Consider the following 19,470-nt stretch of genomic DNA (forward strand, 5'->3'; position numbering starts at 1 on the left):
TATAAATTTGGGTTGAAGTGTATTTTAACGTTATCGATGTATATTTTGGATTTCGAGCTTGGGAATAGCTCTGTATGGTGATTCTGGTCTTAGGAGCGCTTCCAGATGTGGATTTGGAGGTCCGTAGGTCATTCTAGGGTCATTCGGCGAAAGTTGGAAATTTCACCGGGAGTTAAAATTTTGATATCGGGTTCGGATTCTGATTCCAAAAGTTGAGTTAGGTCCGTAATTTCAATTGTGACTTGTGTGCAAAATTTAAGGTCAATCGGACGTGATTTGATAGGTTTCGACATCGGATGTGGAAGTTAGAAGTTCAATAGTTTATTAGGCATGAATCGATGCGCAATTCATACTTTTGATGTTATTTGGTATGATTTGAGGCCTCGAGCAGGTCCGTTTTATGTTATGGGGTGGGTTATGTGATTGGACGGGGTCCCCGGGGGGTCTTTGGTGTGTTTCGAATGTGTTGGATTGTATCGCACTCTTATTTGATATTTCAACATCATTTCTTTAAACATAGAGGGTACCATATTAAGCAAACGACCTTTGGTTTATGATTGTATTGAACCATTAGATCCTTATCATAATTATGGAGTCATAGCAATAGGAACAATCAAATTCTGATGTCGTATGAGAGAGTTATGCCCATTTCCGTGTCGGGAAAGATTGTTGGTTTCTCGTGCGCACTTTGTCCTTCGCGAACACGAGGGAGGTCCAGCGAATGCGAAGAAGGAAATTTGGGTTGACCATTCAATGCGAAGAATTTCTCTTTACAAACGTGAAGGTTTCCCCTCAAATGCGAAGAAGAAAAATTGTCTGGATAGTGTTTTAAACCGTGAATTTTAGTATTTTGGGCATATCTTGAGTTCTAGAGCTCCGTTTGAGGTAATATTTGTAGCGTTGTTCTCGTGTCAACAAGGGAGTAAATATCTGACCTTTATTTTTGATGTTTCTCCATTATTATTTCTGTTGGTTATTATTTTTATCCGTATTTGGATTGTAGAAATTGGGATTTTGAGCCCCAAAGTTGAGAAATGATAAATCCTTGATTTGAGGGTCGATTCATAGATGAAATTGGATGATTTTCTGGATATAGACCATATGGGTTATGGGTAATATTTATTTTTAATAATTCTCGAAATTCGGGCACGTGAGTCGGAGGGTTGACTTTATTTACTTTTCGAGCAGAGTTGGGAATTGTTATACATTGATTTATTATGAGTATTAGAGTATGTTTTTATTGGTTTGCATATTGCTTGACTAGTTTTGGAGCGACGAGCATCAATTTGAGGTGTTAGAGAGGCTTTGGAGCCGGTTATAAAACTTCAGAGCAAGGTAAGTCTCATGTCTAACTCTGTGAGGGGGAAACTACCCCTAGGTGATGTATTTGTTATGTGCTACTTGTTGTGGGGGATACGTATGTACGAGGTGACGAGAGTCCGTACGTAGCTAGAATCATGTTATGTCTAGGTAGACTTAGGTTCCCGCCATGCTATAGTTGTACTATTTGAGCTGTCCCTCACACATTAAACTCCTTTTTTTGTTACAACTTAAGACTAGACTTGCGTAGAGTGATAGACTTGCTATTGTAAGGATTTGACGAGTTTCATAATTATATGCAGAATAATTGTATTCCTTTACGGATTTCTGCCGCACTATGCGTTTTCATCGAAAGGTTTCCTTAAAAATTATAACTCATATGTTTGTTTATGAGTGGGGTCAAGGACTCGTTAAAGATTCTTATTCTAATGGGATCAGGCCATTTGCCTCGGCACTATTATGTACCACACTCTAATGGGAGCGGGTCATTCGCCTCGGCAGTATAATAGATGTATCTATGGTTCGTGTTGTTCGACCCTCGGCAGTGCACAGATTGTGATGGGATCGGGCCGTACGCCTCGGCATTTATATAAAAAAACTCTTATGGAATCGTGCGTAATATTTGACAAGAAGTCAGTGTATCTGTGAGTCTTCCTGATTTGAATTACGACGACCTGTCTGGTGAGGTCCATTATATATATATGCTCCAGTTGAGGAGGTAATTGCTAATTGAGAGCTTGAGTCTATTGTAGAGAGGAGGATTGTATCATGTATTTACACTTGTTTATTTCGCTTGTTTACTCTATTCCATAGTTGTTTACTTCTTATTGTAATTGTCTTATTGGACCACTAATAAGTATCGATGTCAACCCTTTGTCACTACTTCTCTGGGGTTAGGTTAGATACTTACTTGGTACGCATTGATTTACGTACTCATGCTACATTTCCTGCACATTTTTGTGTAGTTACATTTATGTCTGGTGGTCTTTTGGGCACAGAGGCGCGGATGATTGCGGGGACTTACCGTGACCTACATTTCATGTTACGATTCGCAGCTTGCATAGTCTCCATCAGAGTTATTTATGTTCTCTTATCTAATTTGTATTCCGAACAAATGTTGTATTTTATTATATTTCCTAGTTGATGCTCATACACTTGTGACACCAAATTTGGGGTGTTTATGGGTTGTTCATTATTGTAGTTGTGAAAATATTATCATTTAACCTATAAATTCTATTTCTTACTATTTAATTGATTAAAATTATAATTTCAATAATACTAAAATGAGTAATTAAGTTAATCATTCACTGTTGGCTTGCCTGACGGTGGTTGGGCAACATCACGACCTTTAGTGGATTTTGGGTCGTGACAGCTGCTAACTTAAGGTTGTGGACAGGATAGTTCTTCTCATGCACCTTTAGTTGTCTAGACACATAGGCAATCACCCTACCGTCCTGCATTAACATCGCACCGAGACCAATACGTGACGTATCACAATATACAGCATAAGACCCTGAACCTGTAGGCAATACCAATACTGGGGTCGTAGTCAAAGCTATCTTGAGCTTTTGAAAGCTCTCCTCACACTCCTCTATCCACCTGAATGGAGCACTCTTCTGGGCATGGTCATAGGTGCTGCAATAGATGAGAAACCCTCTACAAATCGACGGTAATACCCCGCCAAACTAAGAAAACTTCGGATATCTGTAGTTGAGGACGATCCGGGACAACTCTATACTGCTTCTATCTTCTTCAGATCTACCTTTATCCCCTCAATCAACACTACGTGACCCAAAATGCCACTGAATCTAGCTAGAACTCACACTTTGAAAATTTTGCATATAACGTCTTTTCCCTCAAGGTCTGAAGCACAGTCCCATGTGTTACTCATGATCCACCCGACTCCGGGAGTACACCAGAATATTGTCAATAAACACAACAACAAATGTGTTAAGATAGGGCTGAAATACACTGTACATCAAGTACATGAATGTTGCTGGGGCATTGGTCAAGCCAAATGACATCACAAGGAACTCGTAGTGACCATACCGAGTTCTAAAAGCAGTCTTCGGGATATCTGGCTCCCGAATCTTCAACTTATGATAGATTGAATGCAATTCAATCTAGGAAACATTCTGGCACCTTGTAACCAATCAAATAAGTCATTAATACGAGGTAATGGATATTTGTTCTTCATTGTAACTTTATTTAACTAGCGATAGTCAATGCACATACATATAGAACTATACTTCTTCTTCACAAACAAGACTGGAGCACCCCAAGGTGACACACTGGGCCGAATGAAGCCCTTATCAAGCAACTCATGTAACTGCTCCTTCAGCTCAGGCGGAGCCATGCGATATGGAGGAATAGAGATGGGTTGAGTGCCCCGTAACAAGTCAATACCAAAGTCGATATCCCTGTCGAGCGGCATGCTTGAAAGACAAGACAGAAATATATCTAGAAAATCCCTCACTACCAGAACTGACTCAACGATAAGAGTATCAATACTGACATCTCTCACATAAGCTAGATACGCTTCACACCCCTTCTCAACCATTTGCTGAGCCTTTAGAAATGAAATAACTCTGCTAGGAGTATAATCTAAGGCACCTCTCCACTCTAATCATAGTAATCATGGCATAGCCAGAGTCACGGTCTTGGTGTGACAATCAAGAATAGCATAATAGGGCGACAACCTGTCCATCCCTAAAATAATATCAAAGTCTACCATACTGGGCAATAATAAATCGGCTCTAGTCTCAAAACCACTAATAACAACCAAACACGACCGATACACACGGTCAATAATAATAGAATCTCCCACATGTTTAGACACATAGACAGGAGAACTCAAAGAATCACGGGATACACCCAAATACGAAGCAAAATAAGATGACACATAGGAATAAGTAGAGCCCAGATCAAATAAGACTGATGCATCTCTATGACAGATCGGAACAATTCCTATAATAACAAAGTCAGATGCAACTGCCTCCATCCGAGCAGAAAGAGCATAATATCTGGCTTGGCTTTCCCCTTTAGGGCGACCTCTACCTGCCTGACCTCCACCTTGAGCTGGCTGAGTGGGTGGACTGGTATCTAGTCTTGTAACCATAGCCTGAGGACCTGGTGGAGCATGTGGTGCTTGAGTAGTCTGTGGAGGTGCACCCCTCCCGATCCTGGGGCAATCCCTAACTACATGACGAGTGTCCCATACTTAAAACAAGCTCTAGGAGGATGTGGCTAATGTGGCTGGCTTGGCCCTGATCGACTGGACTGCCCACTAAAAACACCCCGTGCAGGAGGTAGACTAGACAATAGCAGTGCATAATAGGGAGACTAGGGCCTAGGAGTGGCCAAAATACCATTGGGGGCTGGAAGTACTAAAAGAATAGGTGACTCACATAGCCCCTAAAATGACGAACTACAGCTGGGGCACGAGTACCACTCTAAGTGCCAAACTCTCAAGACCTCATGGCCTCTCACTCACGAATCAGCATACCCTCCAATCTCCTAGCAATCACCACTACATGTTGGTATGCGATATCCATATCCAACTCTCGGGCCATGCTAAATCTGATACTGGGGTTGATCTCCTTGATAAATCGACGGACCCTCTCTCAAATTATAGCAACCAAGGCTGGTGCATGCCTAGCCAAATCACTGAACCAGGCCACATACTTTTACATGGTCATAGAACCCTGGCGCAACTACTCAAACTCTACAAGCCATGCATCTCTGAGACTCTAGGGAACATACTCCCTCAAGAACATATCCGAGAACTAAGTCCAAGTGAATGAAACTACCTCGGTCGGACTACCCAACTCGTATTCATGCCACCACTAATAGGTTGTTCCCCTAAGCTAGAACGTAGTGAAATAAACTCCACTAGACTCTGCAATACCCATAGTAAGGAGGATACGATTGAGCTCCTCAAGAATACCCTGGGCATCCTCTAATGCCAGGCCACTAAAAGTAGGAGGCTAGTACTTTTTAAACATCTCGAGCCCGCGCTGCGCCTCCTCAAAAATTATTACCCTAACCTCGAGCTGGGCTGGGGCTACTGGTTGTATTGGTATGACCTCCGAAACATGGTCGACCTGAATGCGCTACTCTGGGGTATGGGCGGTGGGAGTCTGTGCTCCTCCCCCGGCCTGAGATGTGGCAGGAGCAAGTGGAATCAATCATGCCTGATCTAAAGTACCGAACATGCTCAAAAACTTGGTGAGGGTCTCGTGAAGAGCTGGTGTAGTAACAGGCATGCCTGCACCTCAACTGGAGCTACTGGTGGCTCCTATAGAGAAACTAATGTAGGTGCTCTAGCTGCACCATGTGGACATCTTCGGCCTCTACCCCGGCCTTAACCTCTCGCGGCTCTAGTAGAGGGCTCGGGTGTCTGGTCATCTGATCCGGCTATACGTTTCCTCACCATCTGTGAGAGAATATAAAAACAAAAGTTTAGAATCTTGAAGTCAACAATTTCGCATGATCAGGAATCAAAGAAGTGAAACTTTTTCCTAACAGTACCATAGCCTCCCGAAGATAAATACAGACATCTCTGTACCGATCCGGGAGACTCTACTAAACCTGCTTGTGACTCATAATACCTATGAAGCTAGAGCTTTGATATCAACTTGTCACAACCCAAATTTCCCACCATAAGATGTCGTGACGACACCTAGTCTCTAAGACTAGGTAAGCCTAACAATTTCAGAATAACTGAAAATAATAACAGAAATAACGACTATACTTCACATATATATATAAGACTGAAAATGCCGCTTGGCATATACAAGTAAATCAACAACTCCAGTATAGACAACTCCCAAAACCAGGTAATCACAAGTCACAAGCTTTAAGGAATGTACTAAATGTCTCTATACATCAACATCTAAGAGAATAAATACAGCATAAGGATAGAAGGGGATTCCGAGATCTACGAATGCTGGTAGATATACCTAGAAGTCTCCAAGCAGCAGCACACGCGCTTTATTGATATCAGGGCTAGTAGGAGGTACTTGTCTCCACACAAAACATGTGCAGAAGAGTAGTATAAGTACACCACAACGATACCCAGCAAATGACAAGCCTAACCTCGGTAGAGTAGTGACGAGGTCGGGTCAAGGACCTACTGGAATATATAATTTAAGGTAGAAGATGTAGTAATATAATAAAAAATCTTATAATTTAACAATAAGAAATTATAGAAAGGTAACAACACAACACATAGGGGTAAACAACAAGGGCACTCTCGAGGTACCACCTCGTAGTCCCAAAAATAAATACTCAACAGGGGAGCTCCCGAGGTACCGCCTCGTAGTCCCAAAAGTAAATTTGCGATAACGGAGCTCCCAAGGTACCGCTTCGTAGTCCCAAAAGTAAATATGCAATAACAGGGGAGCTCCCGAGGTACTGCCTCGTAGTCCTAAAAGTAAATACCCAGCTCGTAACCGATGGAACAACGAATTCACAACAAGAAATCCTACAGTTAAAGACTAACTACAAAATCAAAGAAAATAGGAATTCAACCAAGCATGCTACACAGATTTCAAGTAAGAATTTAGACACGTAGACATGCAATTTTAGGCTAAAAATGATAACTACACATCATGGGATAACTCATTTAGGATATAAATAGGTTACTACTTGGCAAAAATGGGATTCTCAACATTCAGCCCGTGTATGCACTCGTCACCTCGCGTACACGGCACTCATATATCATAAATTGTTACAATAATACCAAATTCTAAGGGGGTTTTCCCCACACAAGGTTAGACAAGTCACTTACCTCGAACCAAGCTCAATCAGTCAATAAGAATGCCTTTTCCTCGACTTTCCTACACTGAATGGCCCAAATCTAGCCAAAGCAATTTCTTACTATAAATATAACTATAAGAAACAAATAATTAATGAAATCAAGACTTTAAAAATTAGAAAATCGTCTCAAAAAGTTGACTCAGACCCATATATCGGAATCGGGTAAATGTAAGGCCCCGTAAAATTTTACCTAAAACTCAGAATTTTGTGGTACGTAAAATTGGATCGCAAAAGAATTATGCGGTTGCATATGCGACCGCAGACCTGTGTCAGGGTTCCTATTTTTTAAATTTTTTTAAACTCAACCCCATTCCAATAAAACACCTTTGGGGGTCATTTTAGAAGGAAAATTATATGTTTCTAGAGAGAGGGAGTGGCATAGAGTGAGAAAGGGGGGTTCCTAAACTTTACCCGCCAATTCCTACTCAAATCTTGGAAGATTAACAAGTAACGTTCACTAGGACTTCATCCTAGAGGTAAGATTCTATACCTTAATTCTTAATTTCGAAAATTTATCTAAAAATGGGTAATTAGCAAGACAATTCTTGGATGCGAGAGTTCTTTATTTTGCATACATCGTTAACAAAGGGTGTAGGAAGATCGTGAGATTAAAATTGTAAAGAATAGGTTGTGGGATGATGGAATCCTCCATAAAAAGAGTCTTGAAACCTTAATGCACATCTAGCGTTTGATAGAATGCTCAAATGAGCTAGAACCATAATTATCTCCCTAATTTTACTTCAATTTGTTATATTTCTAAAATAGATTGAAGTTGCTAAGAATTATGGAACATCTTAGAGTTTAAAGAAGCTCAATTGAGGCATGTTGGCTAAACTTTTCTCTTAGAATTGAATCCCACGGTGTTCGCGTAATTGGTGCAAGTCCCAAATTGATCATTATAAAATTGGCTATTCCGAATATGCTTATGTTTGAAAGATATATATTCAATATGAATTCCAAATGCTTTTATCATGTTATCTTATCAATTGAGGATGTGTTCAAAGTATGGATGTTTGTTAAATATATTAAGACTTCAAGTCAAGTTCGAATGAAGGTTGTTATGCCAAATTGTGTGAAAAATCTCCATATGCCTAAGATTCTCAATTGCTCACATGTGTATTTAAAGTCTTGAATGGAAAGCCTTGTTGTTGTTGATGATGATAACGATGTTTGAATGTGGAAAAAGAACTTGAATTATGAAATATGGCCAAGTGCCAAGAATGATATTATAATTGTGGCAACTAGTGCCAATTAATTGAAAAGATGTAAAAGATGTTTGAAGTGAGATGACTGATAGAAAAGGGTAATGTCTTGAGCGAGACGGCTTAGCCGATCGGGCCGTGATCGGACGCCATGCTGCAGACATGGTGGTGATTGTGCAGGAAATTATAATTAAAATTATGATTGTGGTTGATGTCTCAAATGAGGCGGCCGAGCCAATTGGGCTGTGATCGAACTCCGTGTAAAAGTACAATGGTATAGTGAATAATGGTATGTCGGTACTAAAGATCTCCCAACTTAAAAGTAAGGAAATTTACCTGAAAACTTATGTGGTTCTTAACTTGATGTTTTGGTATTGTTTGAGGCTTCTATTGATTTCATGATTTTTCCCCCTTGTATTATTATTATTCATTTTATTGATATGGTGTTTAATAATACATACTAATACTATTCGACAGTACTAACTTTCCTTTTTGCCGGGGGGTGCTACATCTTTAATAGATGCATCTGGTTCCAAGCATGCAGCATTGAACTGTGATAGCAGTACACCCTCCTCCCAGCAAACTTGGTGAGCCCCACCTCATTCTGAGATCATGTATCTTTTGTTCTTTATGTTATCATGTTTTGAGGTATAGCCGGAGCCTTGTTGCCTTCACTATCATTGTACTCCTTTGTATCAATTAGAGGCTCCGCAGACATATGTGGGTTGTATGTCGGTGTTGGGGAAAGCCAAACAATTCATGTTATGTTTGAATCATTTGTTCCACTTTAGACTATGAAAGTGTGTATTTTGAGACGTGAAAAATAAAGTAACTAATGGAAATGATTTGGTATTGTATACACAATGTCCCTATTGTCTAATTAATGAAAATATGCCTTCTCCTTGTTCATGAGTGAGTTTGGGTAAAAAGTATCTAACAGGCTTTCTCGGTCGGGTTCACTCGGTTGAGCGCCGGTCGCACTCCCTGAATTTGGGGCATGATAGTAAAAGTCACAAAATTCAAATACCCATTCAACCACAAGTCATCCCATACCAAAATTACTTAAATCCGATATCAAAACCTCGATCAAAATCTCAGATTCGGCTTAAGAAATTTTCCCAATTTCCACCCCAAATCACTAATTTAATGATGAAATCAAAGGCATAATCATGGAAATTAACCAAGACTAGGTAAGAATCACTTACCCCAAACACTCACGTGAAAATCTCTCCAAAAATTACTTTCCACCGAGCTCCCAAATTAATTTTTGTGTTATGAACTCGAAACCCTCATTTTTGAACATTTAAATCTGCCCAGGTGTTCCTTAATCGCAATCGTGGAAATAGCCTCACGATCGCGAAGCACAACTCCGCTGCCCCAGAAATTAAGCATACGCGAACGCATAACTACAATTGCAATCGCGTACAACTGACTCCTCATAGCTACGCGATCGTGTCCTTCACCACGCGACTGCAAAGAACAAATGCATGGCCCCAGCTCCTGCCTCTAATACCCTACGCAGACGCTACCTTAGCCATGCGTTCATGAAACACAACATCCCACAACTACGCGTTCACATCCTCTTGCTCACGAACACGTAGAACAAAATCCTTCACTGCCCAAATTAGCCTACGCGATCGCACACCTTCCCACGCGATCGCATAAGAGGAAACCAGGCCAGAGGCACCAGAAACTTCAGCTATAACACTAAGTCCAACATTGATCTATTAACCATCCGAAACTCAACCGAGGGCCCCGGAACCTCAACTCAATATACCAACAAGTCCAAAAACATGATACAAACTTAGTCAAACCCTCAAATCAAATCAAACAACAACCAAAATACGAATCGCGCTACAATTCAAGCCTATTGAAACTAAGGAAATTCTAACTTCTAGAACCGATGCCGAAACCAATCAAATCCCGTCCGACTAATCTCAAATTTTGTACACAAGTCATAATTGACATTATGGACCTATTCCAACTTCCGGAATCGAAATCCGACCTAGATATCAAAAAGTCTGCCCTGGTTAAACTTCCCAAAACCCTTCCATATTCCAACTTTCGCCAAATAACTCCAAAATGACCTACGGACCTCCAAATCCACATCCAGATACGTTCCTAAGACCAAAATCACCATACGGAGCTATTGGAACCAACGAAACTCCATTCTGGAGTCACCTTCACACAGGTCAAATTACGTTCAACTCTTACAACTCAAATTTCACACTTAGGGACTATGTGTCCCATTACACTCCAAAAATCTCCCAACACCCACCTCGGCAAGTCATGTAAGCATAAATGAAGTAGAGGGGACAATAAATAGGGGGTCGAGGCTCATACTCTCAAAACGATCGTCGGGTCGTTACAATCTATCCATCATGTGTGTCTTGGTACCAAAGTCAATTAACCTCATAGCAAACAGAATTAAGAGGTGACCTTTCTTTGTACGCCATGTGTGATAGTTAGTATAATCCTTTTTCTTATGACTTGAAGCTTTACAAAAGAAACAACAATCTGTAGTTGGTTCCTGAGTTGTTTCTTTTATATTGTTGTATCCGCTGCTTCCTTATTCTTTCTCTTCTTGTCTTTCCTTTTGTCCTTAGGGGCATCGTCTAAATGATTACTTTTATTTTTTTCCTGCTTCAATCAGTCCTCTTCCTAAACACAGTGAGATGAGCTCATTTAGATATCAAGTCTCTTTCTGATAATTATAGCTCACCTTAAACTGGCTAAACTGTGGTGGAAGGGATATCAAAATCAAATGGACTAGCAAGTCCACAAAAAGGTCTAACTTAAGTGTTTTCAACTTAGAAGCAAGATAAGACATTTACAGGATGTACTCCCTGATATTACCTTTGCCTTGATACTTCATCGAAATCAGACTTGTCAAGAGTGTACAAATCTCAGCCTTTACACTCTTGGAGAATACTTTCTCAATTTTAGCCATACATTTCTTAGTCGTCTTAACATTGTCGGACATAGTGCCTCTGAATGTTTATGGAATAACTTTCTTCATGATCATCCTACACATGCGGTTTGATCTTTTTCACCTTTCCATTTCGCTCTTTTCATTTGAGTACTCTTATCTATAAGAGGTGGTGGAGAATCAACCCTTAACACAAGGTCAAGATTCATGACTCCGAGAACTATGTTGATGTTCTCTTGCAATGACTTAAAGTTAGTGCCATGTAACATAGGAGTTGTATTGATATTGGCGATAATATTTGCAGGAGTAATTTCAACTGAATTAGAGAAAAATAAATAACAAAATAAGCTCACATAATAATTGAAACCAAAATAAAAATAAATTTGAATAAAGGTAAACATTATCTCAAGGTATTGGGCACTCCATAATATTTTATCTTTGGACAGAATAGTAACTTGTAAGTAATATCTTGGTGTAGTAATCAAACAATGATAATAAGAAACATATTGAATAGTAAATCTTCCTTTGGGTCGATTTATTATTCGCACGTACAATCAAATAATCATCACGTGTTTATTACCATAAAAATACACATATAATTCTGTTAAACATTAACCTTCCTTTGTGCCGATCAATATTCACATAAGTTACACACATAAAACCTTTTATATTTTAAAACAAATAAACCTCCACAAGAGAGGTCACTGTGACAATATCTCAAAATATATATAGACATACTATTATCCAAATTTAAATTTCAATCCAAAATAACTAACTATGAGCATAAAATTTCTGGAGTTGATTGTTAGCCAGTCAAGATCGCTCATGTCCAGAAGATGAAAGTAGCAGAGATGAGGATGTTGAGATGGATATGCAGGCACACCAGGTTAGATAGGATCAGAAATGAGGTTATTCCCGGCAAAGTGGATATGGCCCCTATTGAGGATAAGATGCGGGAAGCGCGGTTTAGGTGGTTTGGTCATATGAGGAGGAGGAGCACAGACGCCACGGTGAGGAGGTGTGAGAGAACAGACGCCCCGGGGAGGAGGTGCGAGAGGTTGAGATCGGACTACGGAGAGGTAGAGATAGGCCAAAGAAGAGGTGAGGAGAGGTGATTAGGCAAGACATGGCCCAGCTTCAGCTGACCGAGGACATGACCCTTGATAGGAAGGTATGGAGATCGAGGATGAGTAGGTCGTCTAGAGTGTTCATAACAGTAGTATTGACACGCAATCTCGTTTTCTGTTCGTAGTAGGTTTTTATGTCGAACCGTTGTTTCTTTCATTGTTGATAACCTTACTGTCTTGTTATTTTTATTCTGTTTTTATATGGCTTTTTAGAACTGTCCTTTCTTATCTATATTTTCATTAATGTGGTGTTTATGCTTTCCTTAGCTGAGGGCCTTTTGAAAACAGCCTCTCTACCTCACAAGGTAGGGGTAAGGTCTGCGTACACCCTACACTCTCCAAACCCCACTGTATGAGATAATACTGTATATATTGTTGGTGTTATTGAGCATAAAATTTATTCTAAAGGTCAAAATTACAGCACAAGAATACTATGTAAATAACTCTAAAATTAACTGTTGTTGCAGCAAATTGAGGAGGACAAAACCTCCGTTTAACCTTAATTGCCGTGAGCGGCGTCCAAATTAAACAAAACAACAACTTGCTCTCAACCCTTTATTAATATAGTATCTCTCAAAAAGAATTTAAAACAACCAAATATACAAAGGAGGGCAAACTCCTTTCTCTGTAATGCCACAAGCAGTAGTGGCGTATATACGTAAATTTCATGCTTTTTTATTTGCTCAAAAAAAAATTAAACTTTTGAAGTCAAAAGCTTGAGAACCAAAACAACACCACTACCTACGATGCAATTTTCGCTACACGAAATATCCCAAACTTGCTTTTACATAAGATACAAATCTATAATCACTCTCCTTTTATGAATAGAGAACGATTTTACTCAAATTCATGTTCTATTCGCTTTAAGAAATTTAATATTGCAATAAATCAAACCAAAATTAATTCATGATCAAAGAACTTAGAAAAGAACTTCAATGGAGTATTTTGAATCCGTACTCCATCAGATTCTCTCTCTCTTTTTTTATGTGCGTTTTTCATTAAAGAATTTTTTTTTACTTAGAATATATCCTTAAAGTGGCATACAAACCGAAATCTTATTGCCGCAACGACGGCTTAAACCAGCCACTTTTTCTTTTCATTGAAACAATACTTTAAACAATTATCCCAATAATTTAACATGATATACATTCTGCATCATATTCTCTTATCTCAAAAACAAAACCGAACTTTGGAATTATTCGCGTGCTCATTTGGCATCCTTGGACAAGAAATTGTTGTTATTGTTGACTCGAGCATTGCATAAGTCGTCTACAGCATCCCCTCTTTCAAACACTGCAGCAGCCCCCATCCCAGAACCTGCAACGTAACATAATGATAAGTGATAACCATACAAATATAAGATTGTACGGATCTAAACATCATATAATTTTTCAGAAAAAGTGCCACACCTATGCACATGGAAATCACACCAAAGCGGCAGTCTTTGCCACGACGTTTCATCTCATGAAGCAGAGTTGCCACGCAACGTGCACCTGAAAAAGGAAGGACGGACGTCTGTAATAAAAGCTGTGTCCTCTCTTTCAGAAGACAATTCATGAAATGTCACTTCTACAAATTATTAATGTTTTCAATTGGAAGTTTCATCAGAAAAATGGGCCAGGAAAGAATATAAAAGTTTTCAGGCGTTATTGTTAGCTTCCACAATTTCAATATTTTCCTCAAATATACTAAGCATCCTAAGAAAGAAAAGTCTAATGTGTCAACATCCAAGACAAATACTAATCTAATATTTGATAGAGTACCTATATATCACAATGGCAGAAATGAAGTTAAATACCAATTAACTGTAAAATGATATTATAAAATAATTACCTGTAGCACCCAGAGGATGCCCAAGAGCCATTGCCCCTCCATTCACATTAACCTTTTCAGAGTCAAGATTGAGTTTCTTGCGGCAATACACAAACTGGGATGCAAATGCCTGTCGAGGCAACATATAATTGCTGAGACAAAATTTCTAACAGTTTGATCATGAAGCAGTTCCCATTGATTCGACATATTACCTCGTTTATTTCAAACAGGTCAATATTGTCAAGCTCAAGACCAGCAGACTTAACAGCAGCTGGTATAGCAACGGCTGGGCCAATTCCCATTACAGCAGGATCCACGCCAACAGCAGCAAAGCTCCTGCATTTTGAAGAAAATTACAATCTGTACTTACAAACCACGCATTGGAAATGTTGTATGTTAAAGACAACTTAGACTGTTTGGTTATTTGACATAATCCTAGTGAAAATCTCCTGCAGTACATGGACGAATTTTAAAGAAGGCAACTTTGTTTATCAAGAGAAATTCTAAATCCTAAACCCAAGCTTCATTTGTATACTTTCCATTCACTTAAGCATTGTCTCTAAATTCATTGCTATTTACCAAATAATGTAGTTTCCAGGAAGTACGCTTGTCACTGTACATTTCACTTAATCATTGCCTCTAATTCACGAATAACTGTATTTTCGTGCCTTTCAAGAAACATAAGAAACTACATGACAGAAGTACAAAGATCCCCTTGGACTCTATGCAGTTCTCTGCCTTAGCAACTGCAACTGATGAGTACTAAAGTGAACATAAAATTTGATGTTTCCGTTTTTGAAAGAGTAAATCTGGTAAAGTGAAGAACCAAGAGAGTTTTAGAAATGACAGAAGCGACATTGAATAGGCAAGACACAAGAGACACTTTACACAGGCTAAGAAAGATTCATGGGAACCAAAATTAAGAGCTGAAACTCATAAGCTCGCTTGTTATACTCTTGAGTCAAAATAACCTTTTCTGAGGAATATACTCTAAGCTTTCATGCAAAAACTCCATTCGTAGAAAAAGGATATCACTGACCTGAATACGCCAAGAATTGGAAGTCCCTTCTGCATAGCTACACTTCTCTTCATAAGAAGCACTGCAGCCGCACCATCACTGACCTGGCTAGCAGTCCCTAAAAGTTCATGAAAACAGCATTAGATTCAACCTTTTTAAGTAGAAAAAACAGTTTACGATAGTATAAACTAGTACCTGCAGTTGTGGTTCCGTCGCTTTTGAATGCAGGTTTCAGCTTTGCCAGGTTTGTCAAATTTGTGTTTGGCCGAATGCCATCATCTACAGAAATCACAACGGGTTTCTCCCTTCGAGTTTGTGGGTCCACGATCTTTCATCGTAAACATTAGTCATAAAAGTCAGAAGTCTATTAGATCACACAGAAGAAAAGTTCGTTCTTAGCAGCATGTCTACCTTTGTCAATACTGGGATAATCTCATCTTTGAATTTTCCAGATGCAGTTGCTGCAGCAGCTCGCTGGTGAGAAATAACCTATAGCAGAAAAATGACGGGATCAGAACTCTAGCTGCACTTCCTATAGCAATAGATATTTTAATAGAGCTCAAAAATCTTACAGCAGCCTGGTCTTGTTCTAGCCGTGTCACTCCAAAACGTTGGGCGACATTCTCAGAAGTAATGCCCATAGGAAGAAGGCAGTCACGGGCTTGTGCAAATGCATCTACCTGTTAAAAGATAAATCCATCTTAAAACACTAAACTACAAAAAGTGGTTTCAGGTACAATGATGAAGAATATCTGAGTTTGAGCATACTTTCGGATTAACTTGTTGAACTCTTCCAATATTGTCAACTGTCATTAACTCTAGTCCAGCACCAATGCCTGCACACACAAAATTGTTAGATCTCAGAAGGAAAGCACAAACGTAGCAAGTAGCGTTCTATGTATGTCGGCGAACTTGTATACCTATGTCATAGAATCCTGCTTTTATTGATGCAGCTACATCAGCAACGGCCTGGAGGCCAGAAGAACATTGCCTGTTCACAGTTCTGATTGGGACAGTTTCTGCGAATAAACGATCAAGTTAGATGCTATATTTTGAAAGGGTTGGAGCACGTGACTTTGTATCAAAAAGGATCTATTCATTTCCATTAAACCAGATTTAATTAAAACCAAATGTGCCAGTCTTAGTTGTGACTATTATGACAACAAAAAAACCATATGTTGCTTGGCGTTCTTCCTTATAGATCAGCAATCTTGTAAAACTTCATATAAAAGAGAAAGGAAGGGAAGAAAAGAAATACCTGGGAACCCTGCATAAAATGCAGCCATCCTGCACTCCATTGCTCTTAGTGAGCCTGGTGCCAAAACCGTACCAACAACAATATCTCCCACCTCATTCGGACTCAGGTTAGTTTTCTCTACTACTGCCTGCAGTACAAGATTTGCACTCATAAATATCCTCAATGGAGAAAAAAAAAAATCAGAGGACAAAGAATGTGTGACCTCAGTAACTATTACATTGTTTGTTTTTCTTTTCTTTTTTCAAGTAACAGTAGTGTTTGGACCAGCTTACGTGTATTTCGACTATTCCACCGAGTATCTACTACCTCCCACTAGTATAGATATCAGGTAACTCTGTCCATCATAGGTGATTTAGGCAGATGGGGAGAAATCCCCTAGTATTTTCTTTTATAACTACGTTGTTTCGTCTTCTTTGTTTCCTTCATGTTATAGATTGATTAGGATATAAATGCCCAATTCCAGCATAGGTTTATCAAACATTCAAGAGTGTGGAAGCTGATATATAGACAAACAATATACCTTCAGAACTGGAGCAAGTAGATCATCTGCTAGGGTATTTTTAAAACCTCCACGTTTCGCTTTACAAATAGCAGTACGATAAGCTCTGCAAAACATCAAATTACCAACCATTTTAGTAGAGAAAGTCAAACAATTATAAGAAATCTTGATGATCTAATTAAGTGAGGCAACTTACGCAACAATGACAACATCATCACCAAAAGCAGCCGTCCTTTGATATGCAGCACTGTCACCAGCTAAACAAATTGATGGCTGTCCAGAAAGAAAAAAAGCCAAAGATTGAGCACGTTGAAGAGAAACAAAAACAATAAGAATAATCATCAACACATTTTAGCGCAACACTGTGAAGCTAAAGTCTCTCAATTTCTTTTTGATAACCATGGTGTCGGTGCCAACTTGCCCGTAAAGTCTCTGTCAACATAGGATCTTTGAGCTATTTTGGCAACTGTACAAAATTGAACTCTCAGGTTTTAACAATTTTGAAGATCATAATTAAATAAATAACAGTGTGTTGTCTGTAATAGTTTAATCTTTTTAGATGAGATGTTAACACGCATCAACAAGGTATTAACATACCCAAGAGGGTTCAAATCCCACCCTACTCAAAAAGCAAAAAATATATTCAAGTGTTTGGCTATGAAAAAAAATAAAGTTGTGTTCCTTCATATGTGCCTCCAATGGATACTGCAACAACAATCATATGGTATAGTAGACTTTCAGCAAAAGTACTATAGTCATCAAAATGCTTACAAAGTAATTTTTCCTTTTTTTCTTTTTCTTTCCATATACTTTCTTTTTTGGGTTTGGAGGGATCAGCTACTATCTAGAAAAGAATTTCATCAAACAAAAAACCCGTAATAAGTTAGCTCTTTTACATTATTTTTTTGGTTTCCTACCCGGTGTCCGGTACCCACATTAAGGCTAAATCTGGAGTCGCACTGGAAAGTTCCACACATTGGGAGTAAATTCCTTGCTAACAAAGGCGACTCCATACCCAGGACTCGGAGGCGGCTTACCCCCCAGGCCACTAAAGCGGTCGCTTTAGGCGTCACAAAATTAGATGCCCCAAAAGTTACTCTTCTTATCATGTGGTCTTTTTTGTAGTTGGTTGAAAAAATTGTAATAAAGTGAAAGGCAATTAAATCTGCATTTACTTTCTAGTTCTTCTCATTCCAACTTGAACAAATTTAATTTACAACTCTAACTTTGTAAGATATTTTCTTTGAACGTCTTTGTAGGTACGCTTCAAGCTAATTAGATTGTAAAAAACTATAGTTGATTTGTTTATCATCTTTGTAAATACAAATTCTCACATGATTGTTACTTTGAGAGGCAAGGATATATAGCGAGTGATGTTGACTGTCATGTCATGTGAAAACAAAAATCAAAATTAAACTTAAGAAAATCTTATCAAAAGTTAGTAATGTTTCAACAAAGATTAAATGGGTTGGTTACATCATCAAAATTAAATTGTATCTCAAAGAGTAAAAAATATAAACTTTAAACAAAAATATCTAAAATTATTAAATAAGATTAAGGCCTCCTATTACGGTTTGTCTTAGGCCTCCAACACCCACCTCTACTAGGCCTCAAACCCGAGACCACATGTTAAGAATAAAGTAGTAGTTATCACTCCGCCACAACTCTTGTTGGTTGCTCTTTTACATCTTACCATGACCAAAACCACCAAAAAAGACATTCATATTTACAAAGTTCTTTATTCTTTATTTTTCCCATTTGTTAAAGAAAAAACAAGAATTATAGAAATTAACGACAAGAACAACTAAGTCTCGTTAACTATATGAATCTTCACCTTCACCGTCCGTGTCTCTCTATTTAAGTCCATCTCAATCCAATAACAATTCTTTAGGAATTATAGAAATGAGAAAGAAAAAGAAAAAAAAACTTACAGTGAGAGAAGAAAACTGGTGAGAAGAAGAACGAATGGGCTGAAGGTGCTCCAGTAGAACTCTCTGCCTTTCAATAGCTTTTTCCATTTTTCTTTCTTCTTCTTCTTCCTTTACACAGAAATGGAAAAGGGATGTTATAGCTAGTGGATTACTCCCATCATATATATAGTATAGAGTAGTACTACTACCAATTATTAGTTAAAGAGGACCAAGAAATAGACCTGCACGAAATTTAGTGGAATACGTGGGGTAATTGGTGGTAGTATAATGCACATGTGAACAGAAAGTTCAAAGAAAAGAATAGCTGCTTTCACATACTTCTTTCAACGTTTTTCAGATGTAATCAATAACAAGAAATGCCACGGAAAGTTCAAAGAAAAACATTTTTCTAATTTATTTGGGTATAAAATTTAAGGTAAAAATGAATACTTTTATAATTTGTAAATTTAAACATGTTAAGTATATAATATTTTTGTGTAATTATAAAAGTTTAAAATTTGTAGTCTTAAACATGATATAATATTTATGTCAATATAAAAGCTTCTTATTAAAAA

General features: G+C 38.5%; 2 protein-coding genes across 3 annotated transcripts; both read right to left on the minus strand.

Moving 5' to 3' along the window:
• Positions 1–3,955: 3,955 nt before the first annotated feature.
• Positions 3,956–4,438, minus strand: LOC138877647 (uncharacterized). Its single transcript, XM_070157272.1, has one exon. The coding sequence runs from the start codon at positions 4,436–4,438 to the stop codon at positions 3,956–3,958; it is 483 nt and encodes a 160-aa protein (XP_070013373.1).
• Positions 4,439–13,453: 9,015 nt separating this feature from the next.
• LOC104242888 (3-ketoacyl CoA thiolase 1, peroxisomal) lies at positions 13,454–19,206 on the minus strand. 2 transcript variants are annotated; one of them, XM_009798002.2, is made up of 15 exons: positions 19,138–19,206; positions 18,917–19,024; positions 17,182–17,258; positions 17,007–17,091; positions 16,487–16,613; positions 16,149–16,247; positions 15,997–16,064; positions 15,801–15,908; positions 15,640–15,717; positions 15,424–15,556; positions 15,250–15,346; positions 14,423–14,546; positions 14,232–14,340; positions 13,808–13,891; positions 13,454–13,715 (listed from the first exon to the last, which is right to left on the minus strand). In XM_009798002.2, exons 1-15 carry the CDS (start codon positions 19,189–19,191, stop codon positions 13,606–13,608), a joined length of 1,461 nt encoding a protein of 486 aa, XP_009796304.1. In that variant the 5' UTR covers positions 19,192–19,206; the 3' UTR covers positions 13,454–13,605. The 2 variants fall into 2 exon arrangements, with proteins under 2 accessions (XP_009796304.1, XP_009796305.1); XM_009798003.2 differs by lacking the exons at positions 18,917–19,024; positions 19,138–19,206 and adding an exon at positions 17,583–17,704.
• Positions 19,207–19,470: the final 264 nt, after the last annotated feature.

The sequence above is a fragment of the Nicotiana sylvestris genome, chromosome 9 (assembly GCF_000393655.2).
Source record: "Nicotiana sylvestris chromosome 9, ASM39365v2, whole genome shotgun sequence".
NCBI lineage: Eukaryota > Viridiplantae > Streptophyta > Magnoliopsida > Solanales > Solanaceae > Nicotiana > Nicotiana sylvestris.

Excerpts from the sequence above, each read along its gene's own strand:
- LOC104242888 (XM_009798002.2), bottom strand. The coding sequence starts at position 19,191 with ATGTGCATTATACTACCACCAATTACCCCACGTATTCCACTAAATTTC. Across the intron at positions 15,718-15,800 it reads TAGAACAAGACCAGGCTGCT|GTTATTTCTCACCAGCGAGC; the intron begins GTAAGATTTTTG and ends TTTCTGCTATAG. Across the intron at positions 13,892-14,231 it reads GCATCCTCTGGGTGCTACAG|GTGCACGTTGCGTGGCAACT; the intron begins GTAATTATTTTA and ends TTCCTTTTTCAG.
- LOC138877647 (XM_070157272.1), bottom strand. The coding sequence starts at position 4,438 with ATGGTTACAAGACTAGATACCAGTCCACCCACTCAGCCAGCTCAAGGT.